This window comes from Melopsittacus undulatus, chromosome 12 (assembly GCF_012275295.1).
Source record: "Melopsittacus undulatus isolate bMelUnd1 chromosome 12, bMelUnd1.mat.Z, whole genome shotgun sequence".
Lineage (NCBI taxonomy): Eukaryota > Metazoa > Chordata > Aves > Psittaciformes > Psittaculidae > Melopsittacus > Melopsittacus undulatus.
Window position 1 is genome coordinate 13,430,021 of NC_047538.1, and position 23,362 is coordinate 13,453,382.

Below are 23,362 nucleotides of genomic sequence, written 5' to 3' on the forward strand. Positions count from 1 at the left end.
CTCTTGAAGCAGCAGGTGAAGGGCTGGCCCAGAGACTGCTTCTGTGGTAATGGAGGCCACAGCAAAAGGCCTCAAGATCAACACGAAGCACTGAAGGGGCTCTGGAGCCCAGCAAGGTAAAAAGTCACTCTGGAGTGCTGTGAGGCACCTATACTGTGAAATACCATGTCTGAGAAACAATCCAACCTAAAGCATTCTTTTGCTTTAGCACAGTGAAAGAGATGTTGCCAATTGCCCAAGTCCACCCCCAGCCTGCCACAGCCAACACCAGACAGCTTACTTCTAAATCTTTATTTGTTTCCTACACAGAGAAAACAGAGGAATGTTGAAGCAGCAATATTTAAACACACTAACAAGGAGCCATCGATCTCAGAGTGCACAAAATGCAACAGAGGGCCATTTGTGCCGTGGTCTCTGCTAAAGGGGCAGGGTGAGAGCAGGTCCAGGAGCAGCCTCCTCAGGTGTTGGGGGTGCTCTATGCAAAGGTGGAGCCATTCCAGCCTACGTTGGCAGCGTTCATGTCGAAGTAGTTGATGTACACCCTGCAGAAGAGGTACAGGAAGACACAAACAACCTTATTATCTCATTTATCTAAATAACAAGGGAGACGGGAAAACAGGACAGGAGCAAAACTTCCTATTCCTCAGGAAAATGCCAAGCTTTGTTTTTACCAAAATCTAACTAGCTTCTCTGGTAAAACCTCCAAACTCGCAATATTCCTCACAGTCCCTGGAACTGTATTGCTACTTCTTTTAAAATACAACTTATTCTTCAGTCAAGGACTGTCCAGACAGCCCCCAGCTTTTGGGTATCAGCCTCTCAAGAATTTCCAGAGATCAAAACCTTCTGGTCCAAATGCTGCTGTCCTTCATATGTGCCAAAGAGGCAGCCTTACAAAAGCCAAGCCCTGAGGCCCAGCTCTGCACTACTCCCTTCTAACCCCACTTTCCATCCATTGCCACTGCACACACACACTGTCCGAAGGCTCCGCAGCCTGTGAGGGAGCTGTCACAGCCTTCTGGTTTCTACTGTGTCTTTCAGACCCAGCTCCTGCTTTGTGCTTTCAGCCATCCGTCACTAGAGAACAAGACATAACACCTCAGAGGCAAAAGACATGCTGTACAACTTGTCAGTCCTCTGGTATTTTTTCCCTACTCTGAGAACAGGATGCTATGTAACAGGGGACTCCAAAGGGAAAGAAAGGCATCAAACTCACTGGACATGAAAACACTGTAAATGACAATTTGATATTTACTCAACCACATGGACTTATTCTTGGCTTTCTGTATTTTGAAATAAAATTGTCAAAGCAATTTCAGAAAGCCACATAACTAAGGCTAAAACCATGTCCCAGCCTTACCTGTCTGCAGATACATGCAAGTGCTTGGAGATCAGATCACACAGGAGCTTGGTGTAAGTCTTGTTCTGCTGCCCTCCTATCTTGCCGATGCTGTAAAGGCTGCAGAGCGCGCAGGGATCAGTGGAGCCCCCGAAGGACATCATCTGATCAGGTATGATGTGCACAGCTATGTACTGCGGGAACAGAACATACAGCACCACAGTTATGTACGTGCCGTGCTGCAGCCCGGGCAGCTCACCAGCGCTGCCCTCGGGGCCCTTCCTGGCCTTGCAGGCAGCAGCAAGGGCTCTGGCACTGCTGCCCACTAGGGTGGCACAGTAGTGGCCCCCAGGCTGCGGGGATCCCCTCGGCCTGGCTCTCAGCTTTAGGAGTGAAGGTTGTGTCTGGGGAGAACCGCAAACGAGAGGGAAGCTCCCGCCTGCCGCTACACGGGGCAAAGAGCATACGGCTGGAGATAAAGGCCTTAAAACTGTGTGTGCATGCCAGAACTCACACCCTCAATCACGGCCTGAGCCACTGCGCTGCCTGCAGCTCTGCTTTGATTTCTCAGGCTGCGGTGGTGTGGCCCCAAGAGAGGCCGTGTCCGATCCCGGGATAACCGGGAGAAGACGGACTAGAGCTTGGTATCTGTTACTTTGTTTTGCCAGAGTCTCGCTGGCCTGGCGGATACTAGCGCCTTCTCCCGGACATGTGGCTCTCCCATCACGGCGCAGCCAAGCCTCCAGCGCCGTAGCCATGCGAGCACTGAACACCCTCGGGTCAGGCTGGCGCTCCGGGTGCCCAGGCTGCTGGCCTCCAGGAGCCGCTGGGCCTAGGCACAGGCAACCAGCGCAGCAGGAAGCCCACTGCTGCAGCGCGGCTGCCTCGGCCCCGCGGAAGGCCGCCGGGGCAGGTACAGGCCCTCTCCCCTGCGCAGCGCGGACCAGAACTACGTCCTGCCCGTACAGGGACCGGCGGCGGCTGCAGCCCCTCCGCCTCCGTGAGCGAGGGAGCGGGTGCAGCCCCGCGGCTCCCTGCCTCCGGCAGCATCGGCCCCACCGCCCGCCCTCACCTGCGCGGGCTTGCCGGTGGCCTTAGCCAGCTGCTGAGTGAGGTCACCCAGCAGGCTCTCGGGTACGGCGTCCTTGCAGACATTGGTGTGGATGGCGAACATCGGCATGGTGGCGGAGGTGGCGGGCGGCGAGGCCGGTGCGGAACGGAACGGGAGCCTGGCGGCAGCACAGTGGCGGGAGGCGAGGGCGGCGGAGCTTTTAGAGTGCACGGGGCTGCGCCGGCCTTAAAGGGGCTGCGCCGGCCTTAAAGGGGCCACGCCCGGTAGGGAGAGGAGGAAATTGGGGATGGGGGGCTGGAGGACACGTTGAACAAGTAGGTGCCTTCCCAGTGTGCTCCCCTTGATGCGGCTTACGGCTTCCCGCGCTCGGCAGCGTCCCGGCCAGAACTCTCCCCGCTTTCCGCCGTTATTCGTTCCCTCGGTTACTACCATGCAGCATTTTTTAAGGCTATGTTGTAGGCTCCTTCCCTGGCACCGAGTCCCGCCGCGCTCGGTAGTTCATACATAGCCTGGTATCGGCGCATGTGGTACTCCTGCTGTAGGACTGCCGCGGGCTCCTGCAGGATCAGGGCCAGAGGCTTTAGCCTGGCAGTTGCAAAGGGGATACTTGCCCTGGCTCCCATGGGATTTATTTTTTTTTTCTTTAGCAAAATAAAGGTACATCTGTACCTTTTCTGTTTTAGCTGTGTGTAGCTTTAACACGATGTAAGCAGAAATGTCTGACTTTGTTGGCACGTTAGTTATTTTCTAACTTTTTCCATTCAATTTCGAAGTGATCTGTTACTCCTCGGTATCCTCATTTTCCCATCATATTATTTCTACTGGAAAAAGGCAGAAGTGATTTATTTCTGCTTAGAAAGGATGCGTGTCTATTCGGAGGTGAGAGGCAGCCTGAGAGATGAGTCCTGCCTGGGCTGTGTGATGTGATGCACGTAGGCTGCGGAGGACCAGACTCCCCACCCAGCCTCTTACGCTGCAGCGCTGCTCCACTGTGCTGCTTGAAATGACTCACACGAAGGCTAAAGAGGATCAGGCCCAGAGCCCTCTCCACAGAGGCATTTTACACACAGGAATAGAGCACGTGTTAATTTGTGAAACAGTCCCTGCACTGCTGCTGCTGCCAGAAAATTTGACCATGCATACATGTTGCACATGTGAATGCACAAAGCCCTGGACAAGTAGCCTGGGTATTAGATGTGAGTGCTTTGGAGTGGCACAGGCTATAACACTGGGTACTGGAGAACTTTTGTGTGTGTGTGTGATTAACAGTGCTGTTAAGAACTGAAGATATGCTTCTTCCCTTTGATACCTCAGTTCCCTGCCGTTGCTTAATGCCATTTATTCCTCCCAGATTTGTTGCATGGAGGTGCAGTGGGAATGCTATCAGTGCAGGAAAGCAACATCACCAACAGTGTACTTGCTCTGTGGCCAGCCAAGCCCAAAGTGGCAGACCCTGGTCATGCTGCCACACAATGAAGACATCCACAGTTTCGTTCTCTTTTCCTTCCTTGACTAAGGAAGAAGCAGTGTGTACATTTTCATAGCTTCTAAGGATGAATTTTTAGAAGTTAACCAAATACTGTTGTACTTGGTGCAAACCCCTTCCTCAAATGATTGCTCCATTCATGCATTCATAATGCATTTTTGGATGCACAGCATCTGTTTTAAAACATAATTGCCTGTGATTAAAATAAGAATTGTGAATAAATGCATCTAAATCAAAAAAAAACCTTAAAGGTAAAATGTTTCACAGAAATATACCAGAGCATCCTAATAATGTGCCAGAGACACAGGCAAATGTAGCTCTTATGGTCTGTATTACAGAATATGAGAACTGTTAGCAAGTAGAGACGGTCTTAATTATACTTGCACCATGAGGTACCTTAGGAACATGTTTCAAGTGTCTGGACACTCCAAGAATAACTCTGAAAATGTGTAGCACAGAAAGGCTTCAGAAAATAAATGGGGCAGGCTGGCTGCAAATAGCAGGGCTGAGGCATTCATGGGTGCAGTTGTACATACCCAGCTGCATCTGAGCACAGAGTAATTGAACCAGGGAGGAGACACCAGGAGAGTATCAGGAATACTGGTGCTATGGCTCCAAGATCAGTGCCTCTATGAAGAAGGCAGGTTGATTTTTGGAGAAGGAAACTGCTCCCCACAGAAGGTCCTGCTGTTTAGGGGCTTCATAGCTATTATGCCAAAAGAATACCTACCTCATGTCATGTCTTCCTCCCTCAACAAGCAGTGCTGCAAGGCAGAGATGTAATAAGATATATTGTGTTTAGTTGCTAAGTAGCACATTGCTATATTGGCTGTGCTGCTTTGATTCACAAAGGCAGCTTTCAAAATGCTTGTGATCCAGAGTTTTAATAATAAATAATAAACTTTCCTTTCATAATTAATTTATCACTTTGCCCTCTGGGAATGGCTAACTGTGCCTCTGCTCCTTTTTGAGCTGTGCTCTAATCTTCACTGTCACTGGAAATTGTTCAGTGGATGAAAAGGGGAGGGCAGAACAGTGAACAGTGGGTTTTTCCACTTACTCCCTCTGCCTATGCTGAGCCCTGGGAGGCTCACAGCACAAGTTTATCTGCTGAGCAGCTAAATGTGCATGGAGTAATAGAACTAAGGAGGACCTTGCCTGCAACCCATCCCTTTTAAATATGAAGCAATCTTATGTGCCTGAGCCTCCACTGTTTTAACTAAAATTCTACAGCTTCTAGGCATCGGCACTGCAGCTCATGCAGGTGCTCCTTTCCTCTTTTTAATCAGAGAGTTGCTTTACTGACTTCCCATTTAGCCTCTTCAAGCAGCGGATAAGAACACCAAAGGACAAGTTTGGGATTAATAGTTTTAACAGTTTGTGGAAAGTCATGTCAGACAAGTTGCTGCACGAGCTCGCCTGTAACATGGTACTTTCAGCTGTTTGTTCAGCAGGTCACAAAACAATTTGGGGTAGACCTTGTTCTCTTGCTCCCCTATCTTGCCAATGATGTAGAGAAAGCACATAACACAGGGGTCTGCGGAGCCACCAAAGGACATCAACTGATCAGGAGATATCTGTACTGCTAGATAGTGTTGAAAGAAGAAAAGGAATATTATTTTCCTTTGCCATATTAAGAAAAGTTTTGAAAAGCCAGGAAGGTATTTGTGTACCTAAACTGCAATGAAATTGGGTGCATGTGAATCAGTTATGCTTTTGAAATTCTCCTGCATATTCTTCATTTCACTTCCAGGCTTCCTAAGTATTTTCCTGCAGGTCACAAAAATGAGAAGGTATGAAATGCAACCCCTGTTCTCATGACACGTCATTTGGGAGCAGGCAGTGCCATCACAATGTTTTCATCTCCTGCAGAATGGCTGTATTCTTAACTAATAGCAGTAGCAGCACAACATAAGAAAAGCAGTCCCAGGCACTCAGAGGTATTTTTCACTAACACACAAATAGTTTCACTCTTGTTAAGTTATCCTGCAGCACAGATTCTTCCTTGCTTGCTGTCTTCTTAAAGACTTTCCTCCACATATTGCCTGCCACATGTGTTGACATCTTACTATAGATTTGTGTTTTACTCCACGACATTCACAGCTGTGTCAGGGGCAGTAAAGCCATAATACTATTTAGGCTTGGTAGTCTTGGTTCCTGATAATTGCCCTGGCTGGGCAAGAGCAGTTTCTTCAGTGATGAACACAACTGCACTGTGTGTGCTGGGCTGCCTAACTCCAGGCTTGAGCAGCTGCCTCTGGCTAGCCGGCAGCAATACTCTCCTTTTGTACCCAAATGTGCATGAAGCCTAAGGCAAGAGCAGATGGCAGTCTGGAGTCCACTGTGTGGACAAGCTCTTGTTAAACATTCAGAACAGGGCAACAGGCATGCATGGGTGTTGCTCTAAAGGAGGGAACCATAGAAATGCTCAGTGTCTGAAATGCAGGTCTTGCAGAGAATGCCATGCACCAGAGAACTGCAACCTTCAACCCCAGTGTGCCCAGTTGCGTACTGAAAGATGAGCCCTGAATACTCAGCCCAGGTACACTGTTGGAAGGTGAATCCTGCAGTAATATCTTTACAAACTTTGAATTTTAGGTAGGAAGTTCAGGTGCTCCAAGAGCTCAAGGACCTGCAACACCTCCAGAGCTTCCTCTGAGCCACTGGGCTCTCCCTGCCTGTGCAGGGAGATCAGTGTGAGTGAGGGGTGTGCAATTGCATTGCTGCCGCCCTACGTTCCAGGGGGATTTTGCACCTCACTGGCTCATGCTGCAGTCTTGCCTGCTGAGGTAAATGTGAACTGACACAGTGGAGGTCTAGATCAACATTCCTCTCATTAAACAAAATACAGCCTAATCCTACTATTGTTCTTGATAGCAGGAAAAACAGAAGAAAGTATCTATGTTAATATTAATGATCAGCCTGCAATTTTCCTTGCTGCTAATGCACAGTGTCAGATTCACACACTGGGGAATCCAGGGATCAGTTCCTTTGGCATCCATTTGGCTTCTGTTCTGATCTTACCCACGTTTATTAGCAGCACATCATTGGAACTCAGCAGCAATTAACCCTCTTGGTAAAACAAGTGAGCCTGAGTACCAGGAGTTGTCTGGGTAATGGGTCTTGGCCATCATTTGCACCTTGTTTGGGTGCAAGATGCATCAGACCACAACAGTACAGGATAAGCTAAGGAGGTCCTGATGAGATATCACTTGCTTGGCCCTGTTCTTCCTTGCCTGGACACCCTGTGCTCTCAACTTTATGACAAATGTTAGAGACATATGTGTACTTACATCTGTCCCAGAGGCAGACTGTTATTTAAAAAAACAAGTTGAAGTGTTAATTGACACTATTTTCTTAGAATGAAAGTGTTTGAAACAGGTTTTTCCAGTAGAAAAAACCCTATTTGATCAAAAATCAGTATTTTTTTTTCAAATGGTACCATTTCCTGCATTCCAGCCCATCCTAATCCTTTCCATCTTTCTGTGTTATAACTCAGAGACTGTCCCTTTCCTATTACCTTCTTTGTCACGAAGAGGTTGAATGTCCTCTTCAAAAAAATCTCTTTGTTGTTCCCTGTATATTTCTCAGTCACATTACATATTCCTTCCACACAGCTGCACAAACCTGTTCCAGCTGCGTCCCAGCTCTGGTCTCTAGCTTTATATTCAGGAGCTGTTATGCAAGAACCACCAGCTGACACACTACCCCCCCCCTCCCAACAGCAAGTACTTGCTAGACTGATAAAAAGTGGGATGTTTGTTTTTGAAGGGGAATAGAACACATCAGTTTTACATGGAATTTAATTATATTACTGCGTGTGTTGGAAAAAATAAACCTTATTCCCATTTACATTTAAGCCTGCTTTCTGTGAGACAAGGCTTATACAAACCTGAAACATGCTTCTGTTTATTACCACGATAGCTAATTTTGGTTAAATGTGGCAGAGATTGATTTCCTATTTAATGAGACTAGTGATTGCATAGAGCTCCATTGCTGTTCCTGGAGAAAGAGGGACCTCCATCAGACAGTCTGCCTGTAAGAGACACAGTAGAACCAGGCTTCTCCAGGTCAATGGGATTTTTAACTTGACATCAAATCAGTTTGATGAGAACATCTAACCATGTACAGTTGTTTTTTAAAGTCTGTAGCCATACAACAGCTATAAATGTTCTAATTATTAGTGCTGAACCAAGAATTTCTAATTGGTCGAAGAAATGTCAGTACTATTAACCTCCCACCACTGGTGGGATCTCTGGTACAAGTGCAATGCAGAACCTGATTGGAAGCTCCAAGAACTTTCAACATTTTCCTCTAAGAACTAGGTGTAATCTTGCTGCAGGTGAAGATGCTGCTTCCTGTTTTATGCCACTGAGGAAGGAAAGAAATCAAAATCCCATCTCTTCCATACCAGCCTCCCTCTTCAGCCTTCTCTTCTAGAAGGGCCAGAATGTCTGTTAGTTCTTATAGTCTCTTATTTCTTTAGCCTTTTTCCTTTGATGCATCTCTAATCTGCCTCTTTCTCAAAGTAAAGGATCTGAGGCTGGATGGAGTACTCCTGCTGAGGCTTACTTCTTTCTTGTACACAACACAAATGAAATTCCCCTGCTCCCAAGCATTGTCTCAACCCTTACTTGTATTGTAACCCATAACAGCTCCTCAAATTCTTTTCTCTTTAATGAAATATTCTTTGTCTTTTGTGCAATTTGACTTACTAATAAGCTATTGCAAGTGTTTCAGAGACTGAGAGTTATAATGTACCTCCTTATGCAATTCTTATTTAAAAAATTTAGATGGATGCCACAGTTGTGAGGTCTGGAATTCTTTCTGTGGAATAAACCATAACCCCAGTAGCACATGTTGTGGAGATCTTTCCTGAACTGTGACTAAGTCATGACAAAGATGCCTTAAAATTAGCATCTTGATTTTCCACTGTGTTGAGCACTGGATTCTAAAAAGTCAGAAGAGGCTTGTTTTCAACTTGCTCCTTTGTTGTGCAAATAGTCCCATAACAGTCAACAGGATCTCCTGGGAGATAGGAAATCCACAGGCTTTCTAAAATAAGCAGTTTTTATTCAGAGCAGAGGATGTGGCAGAGCTGGATAGAGTCTTACATGAGAGAAATGATTTAGGGGGGTCATATGGTGTTTGGTGGAGGGGTGTTTGCAGTGAGATGTGTGTGGGGAAGCAGGTTGAAAATGCTGATGGGGATAAAATAAATGGTTTGTTAATCTCTCCACCATGAAGGTTGCTGTGATTTAAGGGCTTTTCTATTCACTCCATTCCCCAGACTGAGGAAAAGAGGGAGAGCTTTCTATAGCTTGGGCTAAATGCTTGTACTGCAATGGTGTAATTTAAACAAATACTTTTAAATGGTGAAAGCTCTGCATGGACATGTTTAAGTTGATTGGGTGGTTTATATTGATTTTAAATCAGTTCTTCACTGTAGCACGCTTGCTGTAAAAAGCCAGTAAATAAAAAGTCAGGAGATGAATTTAACTATGTGCCAGTATTCATCTGCAGCCCATGTTAGTGAATTTCATCTCCTGTATCCAAAGCATTCTGAATAAAATGAAAATCCAGAAAAAAACCCCTAATCCTGAAATAAAATCTGTACAAACAGCCTTTCCAGGGCATGTTTCCTATGTCAAAGCATTAAAAACAAACTCAAGGGATAGCTCCATCTGTAAGGAGAGGAACTCTTGTTTGTGATATTGATGAACTTTTTCTTTAGTGATTAGTTGAAAGTAGGTGTCATGATCCAAAACATTTAGTCACAGATGTTACTATACTTGTTAGTGGTAACTTGGAAAAACTTAGACCGTATTTCCAATGAACTTCACAACCTATTTTTTCTGCTGGGTACAAATAATCACTGGTTATTCGCAGCTTGCTTACATAAGAAAAACATTTCCAAACCAAACTCTTTCTTCTCTCAAAACATCTGATGTAATTCCCAGAAGCTGATGCACCACGTTGGAAATCAGATCCTGAGACACCACAGATGCTCTTATGAGCGTGCTTTATTTTACAGCAGCCATTTTGCTTCTTTTGCATAGAATAATATCTCTATTTGGGAGATCCTTTTCCCTGCCTAGATTTACTAGGATGTTCTCCACTGAGATCTCCATTACATCTCCAGAAGGATTGTTGCGCTGTAAAATTTCACTTTCAGTATTTTTTCTTTTATTACAGCTGGAACCGGTTTTCCTAATTTACTGTGCTAAATTTTGAATCCATATCCGCTCAGGTCACCAGAAACCATGTATTGAACTTTTCTTCTATCAGTCTGCGACTCCATGTTTCCCCAGCCTCACGGCTGATGATCATGTAACCTTCTTAATCCTGTTTTCCCCTGGTTTGTCTTCAATTATTTTACCTGATCCTTGTATTTCTGATATTCTCCTCTGAGCTGTTTTCCAGCCATTTCCTGATTGCGAGGTGATTAGAGCCAGAGAAGTCTTGTTCATAAAAGCTCAATAGCAAACTGTTCTATCTGTGGCATTGGGCAGCACTCAGGTATGAGACCAACCTCGGTGCAGGACTGTGAGCAGAGCCTGTATGTGTGTTCTTCTGGAAGGATTTGGGCCCTATGGACTGTTAGCAAAATGTTTTTAAGTTTTGCAAGGTGGACTATCAGAAAAGTTTGGGTTTGTTTTGGATTTTTTTTGGGGGGGAGGAGTTGTGTGCTTGGGTTTTGGTTTGTTTTTTGTTTGTTTGTTTTTAATAGAAAAAAATCTTTTATCTTGTAGGTCTTATAACTGAGTGGTGAAATTTCCTGTGAAAATGTTTAGATATTGTCAAGAAATAAAGCTCTAGCAAAATGTATTTCATAAAAACAGAGAAAAAGGAGTAAAACACAGAAGAGCTGCAGGCTGCTTTTAATGTTTCTTTTTTAGTTCTATTGCAACAGGGTTTCCTGTCTTTTCTAAGAGATGCAAATTTCTCCTCTGAGCATTCAGAGCTTGGTGCTGGACCACCCTTCCTTAGGAAAGTTATTATCAGTGACTGAGATTTCTTTTTTCCCAAAGTTCAGCTTGTTGAACTCTGCTTTTATTTCCATGATGGATTTCCCCTTCGTCTCAGGGAGATACAGGTAGATGAAAATTGCTGAGAAAGCAAGGATTCCCAGAAAGATAATGAAGCAGAAGGGTCCAAGGTTATCCTGCAAGCAGAAATGGGAGACAGTGTAAGGAAAATAAGAAAATCATTTCTGTTTCCCTGCCCTTGAGTGCAAGCCTGTGTCTAACTAATTAAAATTCAAAGGTGTGCTTAATACAGAGTCCAGGGTGGGTGTCAAACTAGGAGTTTCCACAGGCCACATCTGACCTGAGTCCAATTGCTGTTCCTCTGACAGGCCTAGGGGATTCCTCAGCAGGTTTGGTATTTGGACAGAGCTCTAAGCTTTGCATGTCATTGCAATTTATTGCTATTATTTTGCTCTCTGTCAGCACTCAGAAGTGGATTAGCTGGGAGCTAGGGATCCAGTTAGAGACACTTACAACAATCAGTGGAAAAATCATCCCAAGTACAAACAGTCCCATCCAGTTGATGCAGCCAACAATCAGGAAGGCTGATGGTCTGAAGGACTGGCTGAAGATTTCAACCATGACAGATATAGTAGCTCCAGCTGAAAAAGAAAAGCAAAACACAAATCAGGTGTACTTGTTTCCTTGTTGCTGCCAAAGCCCCTCACAATGGCAGTGGTAGAAAATGATAGGCAGAATAGGTGGCCTGGTGGCAAGTGTCCTTTGCTATGAGGGTGAAAGACCTTGATTCTGGAAAAGGACTACAGCTGCTTATTTCATTTGCTCTTGTACATACTGGAATCCTTTTTCTGGTGCCAGTGGATCTGTGCAGTTCTGTATTGCACTGGTAGCAATTATTGGTGTAGTAATTTGTAAAACGAGCTTCCTTTTTGGCTCCTGTGGTCAGTTCCACCTGAAGCATGTTGGTAGACATAAAGCTTAACTTACCAAGTTAAAGATGATTACTATAATACACATGGCAATGCCTAGAATCCTGGTTTTAGATGAGTATTTTAAAAAATGGTCAGAAATTTCTCAAACTCTCTGGAGAAGATGATACTGTGTTTTAAATGATTTAATCCTGTGATCAGCAGTAACATTTGAGGTGTCTGTATACATTTCCTGTCTCCCACTTTTACAGGTCTGCCCTTTCTTCCTTAATTTCCAGAACTTTTTACCATGGGACTAATTTGTTCTTCCTCTGCCAGTTGTGCCACCAACCAATATGATACAAAATTTCCTCCCAGTGTTGCTGTTGATATACTCACATGGTCCCATTCCATAGAAGGTAACGAACAGGAAGATCAAGATAACACTGAAGTAATGCATCCAGAAAAACTGGTGCTAAAAGTGAGAAACCAGTGATATCAAACCATTAGATAAATGTTGGAAAAACAGAGCTCTGTATTTTCTGCCACTCACTCAAGTTTTCCTACATATCCTGTGAGGCAAGACCAGAAAGGTGGGCTGATGCTCAGTAAGTAGGCAGAAGGCTGTTGCCTCTTTACCTGCAGTGACAGGGTCATGGTGAGGAGTGCTAGCACAGAGCCCATCAGTGTGTATCCTCCCCACAGCAGCACCTTCCTGCCAAATCGGTCTATAAGGGTGCTCTAAAAAGCAGAAAACACAGGTCATAAATCCCAGTTCTCAAATGAAGTCATTCCTGCACAAATCTAGTCCAGAATATTAGAAAATTATTTTACAGAATAAAAATGAGTCTAAAGACCTACAGTCATGCAATAATCTGGGGATAGAGCTGCCTCTTATCCTGCATGTGGTTTTACAGAAGCAGGAAGATGTGTGTTAGGTTATGCAAATCTGCCCTGACCACAGTTATAAGTAAGGAAAGTACAATTGTTGACTAAGTGGAATTTTTCCTTCAAACTCAAGTCTGAAAAGACTTACACACAGTATAGAGGATAAGCATTCACATAATCCAACTCCCAGGGACATGTATGGGATAATGTATTCTTCGAATCTGGCTGTGTGAAATACTTCAAAAGAATAGAAGTATATCTGAAAAATGCAGAGAAGAAAAAAGTGTTGCAACTGTGATGCAGTTCTAAGCTGGCATAATAACATGGGTTTGGAAGGGTTTGCAGCACTGACTAGTGCTGTTGCTTGCACTGGGGATAAAAAGAACACTCAACTGCATTGATTCCACAGAGCTGCAAGGTTGTCATGACAATAATCAAAATGTAAAGTTGCCAGCGCAAAGATCGTTCTTTTATTAATTCAAGGACACGCAAGGTTTTTGTGCTTGTCAATGCAACCTTCTCCTTCACAATGTCATCAATTTCTGCTTGATGATCTCCTTCCCCCCAGAGCTTCCTGATGGCTGTTGGGGAGAAAAAGGGGAGTGGATTAGTCTATCAGTATAGCTTCATCACAAGTGGTTACATTAAACACTTTAATCTACCTGTTCATTGGCATAGGTAGTGCGTTGGTACTGTCTGCTCCTGAGGAAGTAGGCAAAAGGAAGAATTTTGTTTCACTGGGTTTTGGTGTAACATATCTTTCTAATTTGAGTTGACTTCATGTTGTGTTTTAACCCCAGCTGCAACAAAGTACCCTTTATCTGCTCACTTACTCCCTGCTCCCCAGTGGGGTGGGAAGGAGAATCAGAGAAAGGTAAAACCCATTGGTTGAGAAAATAACAGATTAATATTAGAAGTAAAGTAAAATATAAGGATGAGGATAATAATGTGGGGTTTTGTTTTGAATAAGAAGAGGAATAAACCACAAGAAACACAAATGACACACAATACAACTGCTCACCACCCACTGACTGATGCCCAGCCCATCGTCAAGCAGTGATCTGTGGCTCCCAGGCAACTCCCCCCAGTTTATATACTAAGTGTGATGTTCTATGTTATAGAATATCCCTTTGGGTAATTTGGGTCAGCAGTCCTGGATGTGCTCCCTCCCAGCTTCTTGTGCATCTGCTCACTGGCAGAGCATGCGAAACTGAAAAGTTCTGGTTTAGAGTAAACACTGCTCAGCAACAGCTAAAACATCAGTGTTATCAACATTATTCTCAGACTACATAGAAAACACCATTATACTAGTTACTAAGAAAAAAATTAAATCTATCCCAGCCAAAATCAGAAGACATAATTATAAACTAAGTAAACATTTAAGTACATTTTATTTAAAAGAGCTGTCTAAACCTTTTCCTTTAAAAGAAACCCAAAGTAGTGCCTGCTGAAGTGTGACATGATAAACATGCCAGTACATTCCTATTTTTCCTGTCTTAACTGATTTGATCAGTCTGAATGAGGCCCCAGGTTAATACAGTGTATTGCCATAGGTATCTCAGCTGTTTTATTTAGAGCTGCCTCTGCAATTACTCCATGGCACTCCTGTGCTGTACATCTCTGCCCTTCTTTCTCGTCTTCAGCAGAGGCTGTCATTCTGACATACCGAGTGAAGTGAAGTAAGTGTGGAAAGTAGACACTCTACCTTTCCTGCAGGCTTCCTCATTACCCTTCTGTATCAGGAGGTAGGATGGTGAATCAGGGAAAAACGGGAGGGTAGCCAGCTGAACCAATGCTGAAATTCCACTAGATGCTAACAACCATGGCCACAAAGCTTCACTTCCTAAAATCTCCCTGAAAAATGTATGTGAAACAAAATTATGCTGATATAATGGAATAAATGTTCAGGAAGTTTTCCTGACTGATGAAGATCGCTTAGATTCCATTTGAGGGTGCAGTGGAGCAAAACTAGAAATAGATAATTTGACAAATTTCACAAATTTGGCATTTTTATTTCTGACAATCTTAAAGGAATTATCTCGCATTTAAAAAACTTACTAAATATCATTAAGATCCAATGGAACATCTAGACAGCTTCTGAGACATATTTGACCCCTTTTTGAGCACAAGACCAGAACATCTTGCTAAGACTTTTAATGTAAATGTAGTACATTTTGAAGGAAAAGTCCCTAGTTGAAAAGATGTGGAGATAAGAAGAAATAAGATTCTGAGTAATTAATTTTCTGTCTCCTGTATGTAAAACTTTATGTTTGCATCAAATATCAAAACTTTTCTTCTGACATAAGCTAAGGCCTGTTTTGGGGAAGGTGAGAGAGTTTCTCAGGCACAGATTAAGTTAGAGGGTGGGGTTACATAAAAATTTCTATTGCTTTTAGTTCAACCTGAGAGAAAGATTGGAGAATTTACCGTAGTCCAATAACTTGTCCCATGAATTTTCCCAGTGTCAGAAAAACAGCAACTGTGGAGTTGGTAAATCCACGCAGCTTCTTGGGTGAAATCTCTCCTACATACTGAGGATGTATATTGAGAGAAAAACCTTAAACACAGACAAGGATAAATGACTGTTAAAAGATTTAGAAAAGCATAACTTTCTGACTCCATCCTCTCTTACACTGTTCCCATTCACTCTGACATTTGGATTACAATTTCTTGCAAAAAGAATGATGCCTTTAATTTCTATTAGGTGTCTAGTGTATTTGCTTTAAAAATTATTCTCCAAGAATGGTAACATCTGTAGAGACAATCCTGGGACAGCCAGGATGCTTGCAGTCCAAAGTGCCACAAGCACATACCTGTACCAATGCCATAAAGAAAACGTCCAACCAGAATCATCTCAAAGGATTTGGCTGTTTTGCTGAAGGCCATGAAAAGTGCAGCTATCAGCATGATCAGGTTGGCGCACATTTGGCACTTTTTTCTGGGGAAAAAAAGAAACAAAGAAAAGAAGCCCATGAGAAATTAGTTTGAAATGAGAACCCCTTGTACTCTTTTGACCAATCTTGCTGTGAGAGGAAGCATAGTGCAGCCATTGCTGGTTTGAGCAACTGCTGAAAAAATTTTGACTTCGAATAGTCAAAATGGTTCTTTAAAATTTCTAGGTGATTTAGATTTTAATTCATTAATATTTTTTAGCTTAGAATTTAAACATTTGGGACACTTCATCAGCATTTCCACAGTACAAGTGGGGAAAGAGATTGAAGAATTGGCCTGGCCTATCACAAAGATTTTTAAATGGCTGGAACTCCTTATAAAATGTCAGGTTGCTCCTCAGAAATAACCCGAGTCAGTGGCTCCCATTCTGGAATGGTTCATATTAAAGACACTCTTGTCTAAATGGAAGTGATAGAAGGTGTTTGTAGAGATATATTTCAAAAGGCACTCTGTGTGAATTGTGGGCTGGGATGTTCACAGCACTGATGTATCAGACTCAAAGTCTTTTGCACTCACTTGTTTTGCCATGATGCTTGCTAGGCAAGAATCCCCTTTCACACATTAAGGATTCACAGAGATCCTGTGTTTGGAAGACTGTGATTCAGCAATTAGGTTACCAGGTGTTAAATAACCTATGGCAGAAGTGCATGATTTTGTTTCCAGTCTTGGGAGACTGAGTGTGGGATGAGGCAGTGTCCCACAAGAAATTTCTTGGGGGCACTTACCTGATAGGAAAGAACACAATTGCAGGCAGGCTAAGATGGTTTGTTGAGACCCATGAGGGGCCTCTGGATCAGTGGGTTGTGGAGCACATCTTTAAGTGGGTCACACCAAGTAGATATGTTTGCCAATTTCTCTGCAAATGAAATTAGTGGTGTTACACACAAAGCACTGAGAACAGAGTAGACTGGTATGAATCCTTTCTCCATCCAGTGGGAAAGATAGTTTGGAACTGACTTTCAACAAAATGGACTGCCAAGAACAGAGAGAAATTCTCTTGGAGAATTTATGTTGGCGCCAATTTTATCTTTACAGCATAGTTACAGGCAATTTATTTTTTCCTATTCTCTTCACATTTTCATCAGATTAGATCTGAATATTTAATGTAATTCCATCACCCCAAAATGAGTGTATTTAAATGGAAATCTGGCTTTTCTTTGACACTTAAGGATATCTTCCACACGTGATTTCCAGCTGCCTAGAGTAACTGTGCATTATGTGTTGCAAAACAAAACACACGGCTCTTTTCTTGGGGTTTGTAAAGTTTGGGAGATCTTGAGTCACAGGGGATCTTGAAGAGAACATGAAGCAGGTACACTATTCTGCTACTCCAAGATGCATTGATCCAATGACGTGATGATGAATGCAGCCTTTACAGAAACACAGCTCACTGGGGAGGCAGATGCAGAAGCAAGACTGCTTGCTACTTGAAAAAGATGCGTGTGCTAACAAACCCAGTCAGTTGCCTTCCATCAGGCTGCTTCAAACAAATAGAAGAGTTTTATGTGTTTGCCTTGGTATTTACCTGTACTTCCTGGTTATTGAGCTGTACAAGAAGCACTTACTTCCTGTATCTTGTAGTCAGGTAGCCACAGCAGAGGCTCCCCAGGAGTCCTCCGATCCCATAAACAGACACAATGAAGGACCACAACAGCATTATTGTCTCAGGATGGAGGGGAGAGCCATGTCGCTCTATCCAGGTTTCATTAATAAACTTCCTGATGTGCTGAAAAAGAAAATGAGATTTGACTGGATAGTGGGTATAAAATCCCATTGTTAGTCTTATTTGGCTGTTGTACTTCAGGTGTAGCCTGTGCTTCTAATATTTAACTTATTTTGAGACTAACTTTCTTAGTAAAACAAGTTAGCTGAGATCACAGTGCAAAACCTCAAGTTTGTATCAGTAAGGAAGCTTCCTGGGAAGCATGCTAAAAGCGTATTTGCTGCCTTCCTTTGGAGGCTTGTATGCTATATGGTAAGAAGGTATTTAAAGCAGAAAATGCTTTAAGGAGAAAAAGTTCTCTAGACATTTGATGTTACTGTTAGCCAAAGAAAAGGCATCGATACCAATGCATCAGCTGAATGCTCAGTAAATTTGAGATCTGTGGGATCCCAAAGAGCTCAGGCTTTTTATTTTGTGTTTTCAAGCGTAGGGAGATGGCTACTTACCACAGAAGGATAGTTGATGACAGAAATGTGAAATCCATATGGGAAACTACCACCAATTCCCAGCACTAAGATCATTTGAACTAGTCCTTGGAACTGAACCTGCAAAGCAAAAATGAAGTGCTCCATCAGCTTCTCATTAGTTTTCTTGAGGTGTCTGATACCACTGATCATCCGTTCTGTTTCCAAGTGCCTGCAAGGCTAGGTGTAGTTATCCTCGAAAAGCTAAGACTGTACCTAGCAAACCAAACCCAGGACAATTGTGGCTTTAGCCCTATCAGGATCTGTGCAAGGTTCTTTGGGGTCTAACTGTCTCTTCCTTTTTATTCAGCACATCACAGGCCAAGACAGTAACATCATCTCTGTAGTGAGGACAGTGTGTTCTTTGTTCTTTTCATGTCACATACTAACTTCATGAGCTCACAGCTTTTTGGAGATCAGTGCCTGGATGAAGAGGAGCTGGTAAAAAATGCGATCAGGCAGGACTAAAGTAATGCAAATGTGAATAGTGCTGGACTGGCAGATACTTAGGAAAACACTCGTTTAGTTGTTCTTAGGTCCATATTTCAAGAGCCTGTGACTTAATTAGTCCACAGCTGGATTCCAAAAGTTATCACATGACAAGAATCAAGAAGCTGTGGCCAGAAGACTCTGAATTTCCTTACAGGTGCTGTCCCAAATGCAATGGAATTCCTAATTGGCAAAAGCATCAAACAAATGAAGAACTCACCCTCTTTATTTTTTAATATACTTACAAATTAATAGTTTTGATATTTAAAAAGGAAAGTAATAGTTTCTTGCTGGCAGTTGTGAAATAGAACAAGAAATACTTGTCACTTCTTCCCTCTTTAAGACTTCGTGAATGATATTAGGTATCTTTGTATGAAATGAGGGAAGTCAATTATGTTAATGCATATGTCATGATTTCTTAGTCTTTTTCAGTCCAGTTAATCTATTCCTTACTTTGTGAAGTTATCAGAGCGCTTAATAATTAGTACTGCTTTCAGTAATTCACAAGACAACAGTAAAGTAGCATTACGAGTGCTGCAACTGCTAGATTTTATCTTATGTTATTTTATATATGTTGTTGCATGAAACAGACCACACAACATGATTTTCAGGGCCCCAAGCCCCATTGTTCTTGTTGATGTTTAAAAACAGAGAAGAGAAAGATGTTCTCTATACCAAAAGAGCCTACAATCTTTAAGTAATCTGGATTTTTAGTATGATGTTAGTTTTGTCTTTTATAAGTCAGAGCACTGAGAAAAAGTGAGCAGATACTCACCAGTTCAGAGAAAAAGGTGGCCATCTCCTATGAAAAAGCTGATTCCTGCTGCTTACTATGACCTGCTAAAAGAACCAAATGTTCACATTATGCAATAGCAGTGTCAGTGAACTAGTTCCATGTTATTGAAGTTAAATTTTACTTCAGGGGTTTTTGAGTTAATGATACATATTTCAGCTGTTGTACAAAGTTTAGAATTGTTGGATTAAATATTTCAACCAATGCTTGTGTCCAGCCCTGTAAACAGGATGGTTTCCCTTGTGAGGAACCTGCATATTTCATGAACTCTGTCTTGTGCTAGGGACCAGGGAACTGAAACACCAATTCTAAACAGGATTCCAATGATCATGATCATAACTTGCTTAGTTTTCAGTATAAGCTGAGAAGTATAAAGGCAAAGTTATCTGTTGGGAATTTAGATGGGGCTTGAACAGTGAACTATAGGACTTTGACATATAACAGGAAAGAGCTATTCTCCCTTCATGTGATGGCAACTGGAGCACATGGTAACTTAATCATTACTTAAAGGAATTGAAATGCTCCATCATTTTGGAATGAGACACAATATGAAAAATTACACAGTGGCACACCAGGCTTGAGCAGCTACATATTTAATAGTAGCTGATTTTCATTTGCTAGGAGAGAAAGATTCAACCTCATGCAGTTTTGTCTGGCATTTTTGTTAGCCAGTGTCTGTGAAGAAAAAAAGAAATGCATTAGAACTGTCCTGTAACCTACGTAGCTGGAATGATGTCTCTCCCTTCAGACAGAAAATTCCCAAGCTTTAATTTCATTTATTGCAGAATCAGGAGGGGTTTGTATATATTAAGTTGGTAAATGGCTTATTGATCATTTGCCATTTACACTTCAGTTAAAGAAAAGGATAAAGAAATCATAAAGAGCTTATTGGATGCCAGCAGTTGTATTTGATAGAAAATACATGATATGCAAAGAATTCTGTAGCTAATGTCTGGAGTGTAGCAGGTAGCACCACTTGACCACTTGTCCCATCATCATGTGGTCCTTACTATGAAGCTGACTTTGTAAGTGTGTGCTGAGAGTTCGTAGCATTTTCTTTTTCCAGATTTGGTTCTTCAGCAGATAAGGTGTTGTTAGAGCACAAACAAGACTGTAGACTGTCTCTTTGATGCTGAGAATTAATTTCCTTTTCTGTAAAGTCATACAAAGTTGAAACAACCAAATGTGCATCTGACAAAGGAAGGAAGTGCCATGTTAGCTGCTAGTATCTGCCTTGCTTGGATGATATCAGGGAAAGACAGAAGCAAGCAATAATATGTAGGTACGAACGTGGGTCATTCCTTCAAAAAATGCTACCTCTTGCACATATTTCCTTATGTTCTACTTAACCCACTTCTAGTTAATATACTTTACGCATATAGTTACTTTTATTCTTTGCTCTTGTACCTTAACTTAGGATTTCTATTTTGATAGGTTAAGAGTCTTCCTCCTGTAATGCTCCTCATGCCTAATGTCTTTTGCATTTACGTTGATTGATTACTGTGCTGCTTCTGTGGTCTCATTACTTGCACTGTGCTGAGGCCACCTTTATTAGATATGCAATTTCATAGTTAGCGCTAACAAGTAGTTAACAGATCAGGATAGGAGAGCTCACAACATCAGGTAATTTACCTTGCAGTTTTACAGTCACATGTAACACACGTGCAAAGCTGTGCTAATCCTTCCTTAATACAGGCTGGCTAGACCAGATATATGATTTTTGTGTGTAGCTGACAGCAGATCCTGTTTGTAAATGTTTATATTTGCCCCAGTTAGAGCCAGTATTTGAGACATATCTTACTTATCAGCTAATATCTCTGGAAGAAAATGTCCATGTAGTGCTCCCGAAGCTCCTGTATGGCTGTACTCTTGATCACCTCCCATGTATAGTTGAACTGGAACTTTTTGCTGTTTCATTCCTTGATCAGGTGGTTACCAGAATGCATTTATTGCTCCACTGAACACAAGCGAAGGCTGACTTGTGCTCCAAATAGCTGTTCCGCTTTGTTGTCACATTAATGTTCTGTAGGGCATCTGCTTGCTTCTGGTGAAGATCTTATGGGAAAGGCTTTCCTAATAACATCTAATGAATAACTGAGATCAGAGAAGTGGCTCACTAGAGAGTCACTCCAGCAATGCTATACAATAGCATATACACTCTGCTTACATTTCCAAAGAAGTCAGGTGCTGTTGTAATGGAATGAAGGATGTTTTCAGCATGACTGGTTAGGAAAAGAGAATTCTGTTCTGCAATTGTTGAGATTTCCTTTTGATATTAGCAATTGTCTCCAAATGACTGTCATGTTTTTATCACGTTATATGTACATGGAACATGACAAAATTATTGAGCTTTTCTGACTTTAAGGACACTTTATGTTTTGTAGGTTATCTTGTAGTGAGAAATCTTAAGTGCCCCTCAATCCTAAAGACTAAGGAATAACGGAAAACCCTGATCATGGGAGGGTAAGCACACCAATAACTTTTTAGTAGTCAGATGTCCCTAAGGGAGATCCTGATGTTAGGAAGGAAATATTCATGGAGGCCGGAAGTTTTATCACAAGGCAATGTGCCATCTTTATTATGTTTGATGTTTCCAGTTAAAAATAAGCAGCAGTTCTGATAAATAATTGGATTAATATTTTGAATTACTTTATTGGAGTTGAAGTAAATATGCCAGTCAAAGCAATAGCAGAGATTTTAAATTGTTTAGTGTGCTCCACTGAGCCTTTGTTTTGTTCATGTTCTTCCTGATAGGATTGCTTTGCTACTAGGACTGTGTGAAGGAAATGTGTGCAATATTAGACACTTTATAAAGAAAACAAAAGTCCCATGAGTTTGAATACTTAAATAAATCCGGTGCAATGACTCCGTGTGGTACTTTACAAGGTCACACTATCCTGTAAGGCCTGAAAGCTCTTTTGCCTTGAACTATGTGTAGCAGGAAGAAGAATTAGGAGCTCACTATCAGATAGTGTTGCAGATTATTCACAGTTTGAAAGCCTGCAGTATGTGAACTCAAGCACAGATGTTGCTTAGAGGTCAATGTAGAAAATTATATTGCATTCATTCCTACAACAGAGATCACTGGGAATGGTGTATCACACTAAACTGTGAAGTTAGAAAATTTGCATATGATATGTGCATATTTTCTCACTTTGTTTCCTTATCTTTGTGCACACTATGTGCTTCTAAAAATTGCCAAAACTCCTATGAGAGACTGTAAATTGAACGATAAATTGTTGGAAATGCTTAAATGAATGCCTTAGAAGTTCATACGTTAGAACAACCTTTTCACTTTTACTGTAAATCTTGTAAAGCCACGAGTACAACAAAGTATTCAAGGCATAAAATATTTAGAGTCATCTCTACAGCTGCCAGTCAACACCTACACTTGCAGTGAGAGTAACTGAAGAGTCTGTCCTGGTTGCATATCCCTGAAAGGAGTATGTGTAATCACTTCTTAGTCATGATAGAGAAATACACCCTTAACAGGAGCCCCGCATGGATCCAAGAGCTGAAGGACATGACTGAGCTTTTGCTGACAGTTTGCTATGCATACATTACAGCAATTGTACAGATGTTTTTAAGAAAAACTCTAAAGCAACAGCTATTCTGTTACATCCAGGAGGCTCAGTCTGAGGCAGTTCTGGGAGAATTTGGGCTCAGCTAGCTGGAAGTCACACAAAGCAAAGTAGCGGTAATTGCTCTGGGATTCTCAACTCATGAGGCATCTGTGGGAACCCTTATCCTGGAAGAAGAGCTACAGATTCAAGATGATGGTGGTGATGGGCAAGGTAGCACAGGGTATCTGTGCAGAAAACCTAAGTTTAAGTTGAAGAAGGGGTGGCTGTTGATATGGAAAACTTCAATCCAAAGAGCTGAAGTTTGTCAGGCTATGTACAAAACAAAGACAACATGGCATTATGCATGGAAACCTGACACAGTCTGATTACTCAGTTGAGTGTAGAGAAACAAGGAATTTCTCTCCTGTTTCACTGAGCTTTTTCTTGAATCTGTACCTTAGCCAGAGATGGCAAGCCAAGAACATCACTATTCTGATTTCAGGGTTGTAAAAACACAGAAATCAGAGGGAGAGACTGGGGATCACAGGTATTCCCTTTCTCTGGGGTCAACAGAGTGTTTAGCAATTCTACATATACTTTCAGTGTGTATGAGTTGCTGTCTTAAGAAGAGATCAGCATGTTAAGCCAAAATGCTTGTGATTCATGTGAGTCTATCCTGTTAATATCAGCCATCAT

The 23,362-nt window shown here is 42.2% G+C and overlaps 2 protein-coding genes across 2 annotated transcripts; both read right to left on the reverse strand.

The window, feature by feature from the left end:
* Positions 1–276: 276 nt before the first annotated feature.
* Positions 277–2,625, reverse strand: MIF (macrophage migration inhibitory factor). Its single transcript, XM_005147770.4, has 3 exons — positions 2,412–2,625; positions 1,361–1,533; positions 277–542 (listed from the first exon to the last, which is right to left on the reverse strand). Exons 1-3 carry the CDS (start codon positions 2,517–2,519, stop codon positions 476–478), a joined length of 348 nt encoding a protein of 115 aa, XP_005147827.1. The 5' UTR covers positions 2,520–2,625; the 3' UTR covers positions 277–475.
* An 8,230-nt stretch (positions 2,626–10,855) lies between these two features.
* Positions 10,856–19,109, reverse strand: LOC101873347 (solute carrier family 2, facilitated glucose transporter member 11-like). The gene is made up of 12 exons (XM_005147769.2): positions 19,086–19,109; positions 17,804–17,902; positions 17,200–17,360; positions 15,496–15,620; positions 15,110–15,239; positions 14,388–14,536; positions 13,076–13,263; positions 12,831–12,941; positions 12,434–12,535; positions 12,194–12,269; positions 11,400–11,527; positions 10,856–11,062 (listed from the first exon to the last, which is right to left on the reverse strand). Exons 1-12 carry the CDS (start codon positions 19,107–19,109, stop codon positions 10,856–10,858), a joined length of 1,500 nt encoding a protein of 499 aa, XP_005147826.2.
* Between the last annotated feature and the right edge of the window lie 4,253 nt (positions 19,110–23,362).

Excerpts from the sequence above, each read along its gene's own strand:
- LOC101873347 (XM_005147769.2), bottom strand. The coding sequence starts at position 19,109 with ATGGCCACCTTTTTCTCTGAACTG. Across the intron at positions 12,942-13,075 it reads AGCTCTGTGGAATCAATGCA|ATATACTTCTATTCTTTTGA; the intron begins GTTGAGTGTTCT and ends TGCATTTTTCAG. Across the intron at positions 11,528-12,193 it reads CTTCTATGGAATGGGACCAT|CTGGAGCTACTATATCTGTC; the intron begins GTGAGTATATCA and ends TTTCTTTTTCAG.
- MIF (XM_005147770.4), bottom strand. The coding sequence starts at position 2,519 with ATGCCGATGTTCGCCATCCACACCAATGTCTGCAAGGACGCCGTACCC. Across the intron at positions 1,534-2,411 it reads CCACCGGCAAGCCCGCGCAG|TACATAGCTGTGCACATCAT; the intron begins GTGAGGGCGGGC and ends CTGTTCCCGCAG. Across the intron at positions 543-1,360 it reads TTGCATGTATCTGCAGACAG|GGTGTACATCAACTACTTCG; the intron begins GTAAGGCTGGGA and ends CCTCTTCTGCAG.